This window comes from Neophocaena asiaeorientalis, unplaced genomic scaffold (assembly GCF_003031525.2).
Source record: "Neophocaena asiaeorientalis asiaeorientalis breed wild unplaced genomic scaffold, Neophocaena_asiaeorientalis_V1.1 scaffold160, whole genome shotgun sequence".
Lineage (NCBI taxonomy): Eukaryota > Metazoa > Chordata > Mammalia > Artiodactyla > Phocoenidae > Neophocaena > Neophocaena asiaeorientalis.
Window position 1 is genome coordinate 662,415 of NW_020175675.1, and position 11,066 is coordinate 673,480.

An 11,066-nucleotide genomic window follows, 5' to 3' on the forward strand; every position below is an offset into this window, starting at 1 on the left:
TTGCGCCGGGCTGGCGGGGACAGAGGCTGAAGAATCTGGTCTGGGAGACACGCGGCAGGAGCCCGGCGCCAAGCGCGGTGGCAGGACGAACTCGAGCGAGACTCTCCGGCCCGGGAACGTGCCCCCACTCCCGAGCCCCAGGACTATCCCGGCGTCCCAGCCCAGCTCGCATCTGAGCGGAGGAAGGGGTGTCAGGATGCCGGTGGCCCAAGTGCCCTTCCCAGAAGGAGGTGAGACGGCACGGCCGAAGGCCCGGGGCACCGGGGTGGGTGGGGGCAGCCGGGTCCACTTTTCTCACAAATTTCCAGCCAGTCCTCGGCGCGACGGTGACCTGGGTGGGCGAGCACATTACATCAGCATCACCCCCTCCACACAGGTCAGCCATTCTGGTGACTGAAGCCGAGGCAGGGTGGGGGAGGGGATGGTCCCTTTTTAAGTACAATTGGAGCATTTAAATGCCAAGGTAAGAGTAGTGACTCTTCACAGAGACGTTCCGTCAGTCGCTTTCCTGGAACAATTAAAAAGTTGGGCTCCCGCCCAGGATGAGGACCTGGGACCCTGGAAGCGTGTGTATATGTGCTTGTTCTCTTGGGGAAATTATTCTATTTAATTTTATTCGCCACAAAATTCCAGTTTTCCTTCTATGTCTCAAACAAGGCAGTCAGGGCTGTCAGAATCAGGGGGCTGGAAGAAAAAGTTCCTACCGTGCAATAATGAGGTTCCCAGAGAAGATCAGTATGTTACATTCCTAACAGATAAAGCTGGGGAAGGTCCTTCTTTGACCTGGTGCAGGAAAGTGCTAACTTTGCCACTTTTAACCCTCCAGTCTCCAAATGGTTCTCTCTCCCTCTCTCCTGATCCCTCTCCTTCTTACGTTCTCTCTCTTCCTGACATTGGACACTCCCAAGGACATATTACTTTGTGGTGTTTTTGTATTTAGAGGTAAGAGAGGGACTTCTTGTTGGATTTTTAAAGTGAACATGCTTTACTTTGAAAATGAAGAAAGGTAGCAGCATGAACTGAGTCTGGCTCTTCTGGAGCTCTGGGTACTTCCAGAATTAGGCATCTTTTTCAAGTCTGGGGTTAGAAGTTGCAGACCTTGTATATAATCACATGTTCCTAATTTATCTTTTCAACATTTATTTCTTCATTGATGAAAATCTTGCTGGCATGGTTAACAAAAACGTAATTCCTAGGAAGTACGAGGGCAGGATTATGGTCTGTGGGTATATGAGTAACAAGGGATGACCAAGCCTGTTGCTGGTGTAGGTGGTGGTTCTGGTGTGTATATGTGTGTGGAGTGTGGTATGGTGTGGTATGTGTGTGTGTGTGTAGTACTTAAGGAGTTGTGGAATTATCCACATCTGTACAAGTTCTCAATTGATGCAGGGCTCAGTGCCAGTATGAATAATTTTGTTGCGGGAGGAGAACCATACACTAGATGTTCTCAGTCAGCAAACATTCACTTAGGGCCTGCTAGTCCAGGCGCTCTTGTTGCCTGACACCAGAGATCTGAAACATAAAGTCAGCCCTTAAGATATAGACAAAATGCTTCCTCAACCAGTTTTCATCTCTGAAAATGCTGCTTTCCTCTTTACATTTGTGAATTTCATTAAAGGCATGAGTCTTCTCATTTTCTACCATATGTGGATACTGAAACTCCCATTTCCTGTACAAGGAGCCTTACCTATTGGCCTAATGAATTTATTTCTCAAAATTTACTAACTGATTTTTCTTTGTCTGGAAATAATGACACTAATTTGATTCCACGGTATCTCTTCCACCTCCTAAAAATGTTGCAGGACCTACAGTGTATACATATATTTTTGTCGCAAAGACATGGGGTTTGAGCATACCATAACCTCGAAACATTTGGGGTTGCCCAATTGGAGAAACCCTTTTTTTCTGCCAGGACTTGGGACTATGACTCTGGTGCTGCCACAGCTGGCAAGGCAGCCTCAGGCAATCTGTTACATTGGCCAGTTAGCCAAGACTGCTGTGCCGTGGGCTACACCAGCCTTTCTGTTTCCTCGCATTTGACTTTGTGATTCCTTTCTTAGCAGTTTCGGAGCCATTTCATATTATTCCTTTGCCGTACATTTTCTGTAAAATTAATTAATTGCCTTAAGAGATATTCCATGAACTTTTGGAGATAATATGATATACTGAGTGGAATCCTGTCTAGTTTTAGTTAATAATACTTTTAAGTGTTGTTACAGTTACTAAGCATAAAGTTGCCTTTTCTTCTCTTTTGTTTTCATTCAATTTTTGAGGAATTACAGCTGCATCTATAAGAGGCCAGGCAATAGGCCAGTCAGGTAAATCAGTGACAAGGTTGTTCCAAGGAGAGTGTGGTACGGATTGGGTGGCTCTAACGTCCCATCAGCACCGTGAGCTGGAGTGAGAGACCTGAGTCAGTTGACTAGGCTCTTTGGCCTTGAAGATGCCACTCCATTTCCTCGGGGTCAGAGTTTTCCATATATTTCAGTCAAGCCCTCACATTAGCATTCCAGCATTTTGCTATCAGTTCCAAGCATGGTGGTGACACTCTTGTCACTATCTAGGTGAGGAACACATGGAAAGGTGACAGCCTCCGGAAGAGCTTATCCCTAACGTGGTGCGCTGGAATCCAATGACACAGGCATCCGGCCCAGCGCAGCCTCTTCCAAGCTGTGCTACAAAGGACACTGCGCCCGCACACCCAACCCTCCGGACTCAGTTTCCTCCTACGTACATTTGGAAGGCAGATGCTGTAGTGGGGATCAGACATGGTACCTGCAATGTGCAACATGGGGTACATGTGCAGTATCACCGAGTAAGAGCACTGCTGCGGGAAAGGATGACAGGGACCCCCCAGTTAGGACTTCCTGGGCAGAACACCTTATTTGCCTATGCCTGGAGGAGCTCATTTCCACACACTTTCATTCGTCCTGTGGCAGTCTTGGTAGGAATTCAGTCCCGTGCCCTTCCTTAGAACAAGCACAGAAGAGAAAGTTTGACAAGGCTGGTTGAAAACCAATGAAGGTAAAGACCTTTTGCATCTAAAGCAGTTGCCCTCCGATCGACGAGCCAGGATGCCCAGGAGTGTGTGCACGGAGGCAGATGCTCGAGCTGCACCAGGTCCTGGGTACAACCTGCATTCCTGGGGCTCCCTGGACTGCCCCCAGATCTGTGTTAGCATCCAAGCCTTGTTTACCGGGAGAAAGAGCTGTGGAGAAGCCACTGAAAAGCAGGAATCCTGATCAGGGACCAACTCACTTCCACGCTCCAGAGAAGAAAGGGGAAGGTGTGGAATCCTGACGTGGTTCATCTGTAACAGCTGTTTTCTCACTGGGAGCTCCACTAATGATCACAGAGCAACTCGCAGGCGTGCAAGACTGAGTGTGTGAAGCCTCTTGCTATGAACTATCTCTGAAAGCAGAGTGAGGTCACCTAAGAAGCTCGGAGTGAGGGGAAATACTCATTAGCAAAGGAATTTTTCTGGGGCCATGAAATGGCCAACTCATTATTTCCTTCCTAAATTCTTCTAAACAAAAAAAAAACAAAAAAAAAAACACCTTGCTTTCCAAAAAAAAAAAAAAAAACAAAAAAAAAACACCTTGCTTTCCAAGAAATTTGGCTTGTTGGCAAATGCTTCACGTTTTAATTCAGTTTGGGGGATGAACTGGGAGAACATGCCTTTAAAAATACAGCGCCCTGCATCCGACCAGGAGAAATAAATTTCTCATTATCTTATCGTGTGTGTGCGTGCGCTTTTTTGTTTGTTCGTTTGGGGTTTTTTTTGGCCATTACAGAAAGAGACAGACCCCAGATTGTGGAAATATTTCCCTTTGTTTTTTTCCTTTTCCTTCTTTTTACAGTTTGTTTATTTTTCAAATTGACATGTGTAGAGAAAGTGAGTCGCTAGCACAGAAAGCACATCTGGAATCCATCGGCCCCTGCCGGGCTCACCCCTCCCCGCAGATGCTCCAACTTGGAATGGAGGGAAGAGGTGTGGGGTGACACACCTCTGAACCACCTTACAGAAAGTGTCGTATTCCTTCTCTGCAAAAAGAAAAAGGCTTGGTGTTGAAATGCCTTGAGGTAGACTTGAAGACCCCAACTGAATGAGGTTGAAGTGAAAACTCTTAGGTGTAGCGGGTCTCTGTTGAGAAGATGTAAGGGAAGCTCAGGTGTGGGCAGTGTACTTCAGGGGACGGGTCTGTGGGGGTCTGGGCCACATGAGCACAATTTGAGAGTGAGAACTCTGCCTGTGGACATAAGCAAGGCACAGCTGTGTCGGAATCTGGGTTTGTTGGAAGACCACTGCCCATAAGCAGGAGCATCTCTGTCCTGAGTATCTTCTATAACATGCCTGGCTTTCTGAATGTGTACACGACTAGCCAGCACCCAGCCACACTTCTCAGCATCAGGCTGTATTTTTAAGTATTCTGGTGGAAATTAAGCAGTGATCAACCTTTTACAATGGAAAGGAAGATGCTGGTCACTGCCAGCCCCAGACATCTATCTTTTAAAATAAAACAAAACATGAGCATTTGTAGTGTGTAATGCTCACCCTCTATGTGGACTTCTCCAGCTCCCCACAAATACCACTTGCAGGACCAGGGGCTAAGACCCATAAGCCTCTGCAGGGACCCTCCCATCAAAGCCCAACCTAGACATCAATGCTAGGAAATCCACGGTACTCCTTGGAAACACAGGCATGTGCTCACCACAACGACATCCTCAACCCATCCTAGCACCACGGCTAAGGACAACAACACTTGGAAACCACTCCATGTCCACAACCAGGAATGAATGGAGGCTGTTGCATCCATCCACACGGTGGAAGCAATGGGAAGGAATTACCGGCATCTCCACGCATGGCTCACAGGAGCATCACATTGAGAGGACGATGCCAGGCACACTGTATATCACATGGCTCCATTTATATGAAGGTCAGACACAGGCTAAATTACCCTAGGGGACGAGACGTCCAGAGAGTGTTACTATCTGGGAGTGGTTAGTGACTAGAAGAGGCCATGAGGGATAGGATAGGTTGGTCTCCCAGGAGCCCTGGTGCCCGCAGTGCCCAGCACCCCTGCAGTGACCAGCAGCAACAGGATGGATGAGCCAGGGACGGCCGATGCCCCACCTCGCCATGAACAGGACCTGGGAGGGGCAGAGTGTTCTTCCGGCAAACTCGGAGTCTGTGCTGCGCCCCTCGGGATGGAGGCCCGAACTCGCCCGTGAGATGGTTGGACTATGCACAGTGGTGTTCAGATGCATCCAAAGTCAATCTGATCTTTAGCCCAGCACTTACCTCTCAGATGGGGTCTACTTTCTAATGTTGATAATCCAAAGAAAATAAGCTTTTAGATTCCAAAGAGAGATGGATATCTTCCAGTTACGCAAAATGCGGAGATTCACATTTAACAAAAGACGTTCTGAAAAAATGTGCTCCCTGAGCGATAAATATTTAATTAAGGGAAACTATAAATCAAGAATTAATGGGAAAATATGTTCACCTTCAAGATTCATGGTTTGGATGGGTTTCTGGCACATCTTAGACAATTTTTGTTTTGGTTATTTTCTTTCTGGTTATCACTTTTTATTGTTCCCTTTTGTTTCCTCTACTCAATTTTATCAAAACTCTACATATTCGGGGGGAAAAAAAGCTGATGTGAGTCTGCAAAGCCTGTGGTGTATTTCCTCTGCCCTTTATTTCCAAGAGAAGTCCAGATCCATCAGTTTTAAAGGGACTCACTTCCCTGCTATCCATACTATACAACCTAGTCGGAGGGGTGGAGACTGTCCAGGAGGTATTCAAATGCCGTGGAGTTATGGGGGAAACTAAGACACAGGAGACAAACTTTGAACACACCCTGGTTTCAAAAGCCTTTCAGTTGCAGATGCCTAGAGCCCTTTCCCCCCAGTGTGAGTGGGAATTCCTGTACAATTCATGTTCCTGTCCTTTTAGTCTTATTAGTATGTTTCTTATCATTCAGACTGCTCTGGTGCTGAGTCAGTTACCATTATAAATCCTCTTGTTATGCTTGCCAATATCAGGTCCTGGGAGAGAAACCCCTGCTGGGAAAGCAGATGTCTCAGAGGCATCTGAGGCAAACCCGACATGATGGTGTCATGGACAGAGGGGCAGCCACTTGGATGTGGCAGCAGGGGTCTGGCATGGGGGATGTTGCGTATGTAGGGCCCTCGGGCCAGCCATGTGACCCCATTGCTGTCGGGGAAATAGCCGCTCTCAGGATGCTGCTGCTTTGTGGCTCTTGGTGGAGCAGCACATGTGTTCCTCTTCCCTAACTTTGTGCCACGCCTCTTCCATGAATGAGGTCACACGTGGTGCAGTGGCAGTGCATCTGTGTGGGGATGCGGAGTATTCTCTCCGGGGTTGTGCTCTGGGGTGGCAAGTGGTGGGAAGATAACCAGGCGACTAAGTTCTCCTGTGCCTGGTTTCCCACGACAGATCTTCACGGTGTCAGCATGGGAATTAAATAAGGGGCTCCAGGGAAAGTGCTCTGAGAGTGTCAGCTGCTGCGCCTACTTCTACTCTTAAAAAGACAGCTTGCAATTTGTTTTAAAAAGTGGTGTGCGGGCTTCCCTGGTGGCGCAGTGGTTGAGAGTCTGCCTGCCGATGCAGGGGATATGGGTTCGTGCCCCAATCCGGGAGGATCCCACGTGCCGCAGAGCGGCTGGGCCTGTGAGCCATGGCCAATGAGCCTGCGCGTCCGGAGCCTGTGCTCCACATGGGAGAGGCCACAACAGTGAGAGGCTCCCGTACCGCAAAAAAAAAAAAAAAGGTAAAGAAAAAACTTCACACAGTCGGCTGTTGTAAATTAACCTCGTTTGATCTTAATTATATATTTAAATACTCAAATAATTTTAATTTAGAATAAGTGAGCTTAGTGAAATCCATTTCTGCTTTGGTAGCTGGGTCTGCTTCACTGTGGACATCACAGGAGGCTGATGGATAAAGCCACAGGTGGGTTGGGGTGCATCCAAAGTCCAGTGGGGAAGGACCGTCGGAAGTCTGGCTCTTGGGTTTTCCGCCCCACCCTCTCACTAGTGCTCCCAGGTTGGTTTCTTTCAGTTCACACATACCGATTTAGTTTTGGCAGTTTAGACAGTTAGAGCTAAACTCTGAATTTTAAGCCAAACTCGAAAATCCAGTTAGTTGTCCTCTCTTTTCTTCCTTTAGTCTCAATAGCTGTTGATTCCACTTTTACAGGTTTGTATTTCTTCCTCCCCTGGCTCCATGCTCAGCTGCTCGCTAGGGGGGTGGCCATGTGGACCGTGCGTGGCCTGTGCTCTTCTTCCTTTGGTGGCCAGGTGGTCGGTTTCCGAGCTCTCCGCTGGGCAGAACTGGGGGCCGTCTAGACTCAATTTCTGGCCCTGGCCCTGCTACCCGGGGATCCCATCCAGGAAGTGTGAGTACTTCCCACAATGTTGCTCCAAAACCCACCAAGGACGTTTCAGAAATCGGACGGGCATTATTCCAGATTCTGTTCTATTTTTTGGACCTGGCATAATACTGTTTCTCTCTCAGTAACTGGGAATAAGGGTTTACCAGCTCCTGTGCAGTAGATGAGTATGAACTGGTTAGCGTTCCTAAGTGCCTTGAGGCCCGCACACCGCGATGAAGAGTGGCCACTGCTTGCCACAACTAGAGAAAGCCCTCGCACAGAAACGAAGACCCAACACGGCAAAAATTAATTAATTAATAAACTCCTACCCCCAACATCTTAAAAAAAAAAAAAAGAGAGATTTCCAGATGGAAGTATTACTTGGGTGTGTGTGTGATGGTGACGTGACTGAATGATGGCGGAGCTCATGCACTGAATTTCCCTCCTCAGCAACTGCAGACACAGAACTGCTCCCTCTGTCTCCATGGTCACTTAGGATCTTGACCTGTGTTAAAGGCCCCCTCTGGGCCCATGCAGACCAGCTGTCCAAATGCTTCAACATTTTTAGTGCCTTTCCCCAACTTTATTGTTGCCGTTGATCTTAGGTGCTGTTACTTTATCACTTGGGCGCCCCCTCCTTTTATCTTTTTTCAGGAGCCCATTCTCAACATCCTAGCCGGTGTCTGGCTTGGATCACTATTGCAGCCTGAGCCGCAGGCTTTCTTTGCCCGGGAAATGGACGTTCCCAGGGCGCCCTCTGGTGGATTCTGGAGCTAACCGATCGTGAGTTCCAAGTGATGGCGACGGTTCTCACGCTGCACCCCAGACCCTACACCTCCAACGAGACCCTGCACAAACATTACAGCTATGTAGGCAAGCTGAAGGACAGGCTGAAGGACGCCCCCGATGGCAGCACGCTCACCACCATTGTTTTCTTGATCATCTGCAGCTTCATTGTCTTGGAGAACCTGATGGTTTTGATCGCCATCTGGAAAAACAATAAATTTCACAACCGCATGTACTTTTTCATTGGAAACCTGGCTCTCTGCGACCTGCTGGCCGGCATAGCCTACAAGGTCAACATTCTGATGTCAGGCAAGAGGACCCTGAGCCTGTCTCTGACGGTCTGGTTCCTACGGGAAGGCAGCATGTTTGTGGCCCTCGGGGCGTCCACCTGTAGCCTACTGGCCATTGCTATCGAGCGACACTTGACCATGATCAAAATGAGACCTTACGATGCCAACAAGAAGCACCGCGTCTTTCTCCTGATCGGGATGTGCTGGCTGATTGCGTTCTCGCTGGGCGCCTTACCCATCCTGGGCTGGAACTGCCTGCACAACCTCCCTGACTGCTCCACCATCCTGCCCCTCTACTCCAAGAAGTACATCGCGTTCTGCGTCAGCATCTTCACGGCCATCCTGGTGACCATCGTGATTCTGTACACACGCATCTACTTCCTGGTGAAGTCCAGCAGCCGCAGGGTGGCCAGCCCTCACAACTCAGAGCGGTCCATGGCCCTGCTGCGGACCGTGGTGATCGTGGTGAGCGTCTTCATCGCCTGCTGGTCCCCACTCTTCATCCTCTTCCTTGTGGATGTGGCCTGCAAGGTGAAGGAGTGTGCCATCCTGTTCAAGGCCCAGTGGTTCATTGTGCTGGCCGTGCTCAACTCCGCCATGAACCCGGTCATCTACACGCTGGCCAGCAAGGAGATGCGGCGGGCCTTCTTCCGGCTGGTCTGCACCTGCCTGGTCAGGGGCCAGGGTGCCCTCTCCTCACCCATCCAGCCTGCTCTCGACCCAAGCAGAAGCAAATCCAGCGGCAGCAACAACAGCAGCCCCTCCCCAAAGAGCAAGGAAGACCTCCCACAAACAGCTGCCTCGCCCTGCATAACAGACAGAAACAAAACCCTGCAGAATGGGATCCTCTGCAAGTGAGGACGCCGGGCTCCAGGAACGTGGGGTCCTTGCATCTCCATGGAATGAGCAGCAGCTAACCCTGCAGCCACATTCTTATTGATTGCACGCCTCACCCACGGGGGCTATTACAGAGCTGGGACTCAGGAAACCTATTCTGCCAACAGCCTGCCTGTTGTGGACGTCTCTTAAGGAGGGAACCCAAGGAATTGCCAACCCATTTCAGTGTAGACAGCATGCCTTGGCCGTTTAGGCTCCAGGCTCTTCCAAATGTACCAAGCTGCCGATGTCATCAGTCGCCTTACCCTGAATCCCACCGACCACTGTCTGCTGTGCCTAGAGAGGGAAGGTCGTGGACCACAGTGCACAGTGTGTCTCCCAGAACATCAGGATGATGTTTGGTAACTTTACACTACACTCTGCACAGGATAGATGCTGTATATTCGTCATTTCTGTGTTACAGAGCACTTGCGTTTCATGTCTGCCATTGGTACATGCATAAGTCGCAGTACGTGATACTGTTACATAACAGGAAGTACAGGTATGTTCTGACTGAAGCACCAGGTATGAGGATATGGCCGGGTACTAGGTGGACACACTGGTCCCAGTCTCCTCAGACTGACATGAAGTCTCAAGTTAAGCAGGTTTTGAAAGCCCAAATCCCCCCCAAAGGGCTTGTCCGAGGCTGGTCTCGGATGTGTGGGTCTGACTCCAAACTGTCCTGAGACGTACACTGGACAGCGTCTGGAGTATCCTGGTGAGAACGAGCAAGTTCTGTGGGCGTACATCCCCCAGGGGGACCCCTGCTTCTCTTCTGTCATTTGTCCCTGCAGTCTCAAGCACATCTAAAAGCCACATCAGCCAAATTACGTGATTGTTTGGCATTTCTCCAAATCACAGAAAAGCCAGCCAACGTATTCCAGGAGGCTGTGCCCCAGACCAACCAAGAAAAGAACCCACGAGGGAGAAGCAGAGGACAGACCCCTGGCTCATTTCACCTTTCCAATGTAATGGGGAGTTTCTATTGAATTAGGAGAGGTTTGCAAGGCAGCACTGTGATCCTATGTTGAGTTTGAATCTGTGTCAGAAAGCACCAAGTCAACAACTCCCTGCGTTGTCACAGCTGAGCAGCTGGGGTCGTCAGCAGCCTCATGGATTCCCGAAAGCTGACCCTGACAGTGACTATTAGAGCAGTTTAATTGTGATCTGGCAGCTTGTGCTCTCTTCAAAGAAATATAGCCATACTGTACTCTTCCTTTTCAACACATGTTGACCCTGTATCACTGTTTACCTTAAGAAGCAATTACTTAGACTATATTTTTGTACACAGTCATCCCCAGTGATTCTTCATGCAATACAAATGGGTGAAAAATACACAAATTTGTAGAGCTGTCATAAGCATATAGTTGATGTATTGAGTTCTTTGTTAAAAAACAAAAACAAAAAACAGCCTTTAAAAGGATTCTTTCTTGGGTAAGCCTCACATCAGAACCCCCTGAAGTTTTTAGGTTCAGTGGGAATTTTGCCTGAATAAAGACTAAAAGAGTAGTCTTAATACACGAATAACTTTTCAAAGAGAAAGGGACTCCTCTGTTATATGATGCCAGTTCCTCTTTATTAAGGAAGATTTCTGTGGGTCCTGGGTGATCATGTACCGACCAACGTCTTTCTTAATTTTTGTTACTGATGAGATAAATCCTATTTGTAAGGAGATGCTCATCGGTGGCTTTTTTTTTTTTTTTTTTTTTTTGGG

At 48.6% G+C, this 11,066-nt stretch overlaps 1 protein-coding gene across 1 annotated transcript; it reads left to right on the forward strand.

Annotated features, from left to right (window-relative positions):
- Positions 1–20: 20 nt before the first annotated feature.
- On the forward strand, positions 21–10,256 carry S1PR3 (sphingosine-1-phosphate receptor 3). Its single transcript, XM_024731942.1, has 2 exons — positions 21–230; positions 8,055–10,256. Exon 2 carries the CDS (start codon positions 8,198–8,200, stop codon positions 9,332–9,334), a length of 1,137 nt encoding a protein of 378 aa, XP_024587710.1. The 5' UTR covers positions 21–230; positions 8,055–8,197; the 3' UTR covers positions 9,335–10,256.
- The last annotated feature ends 810 nt before the right edge of the window (positions 10,257–11,066 follow it).

Bases quoted from the DNA above. Each gene is read 5' to 3' on its own strand.
- S1PR3 (XM_024731942.1), top strand. From the start codon at position 8,198: ATGGCGACGGTTCTCACGCTGCACCCCAGACCCTACACCTCCAACGAG.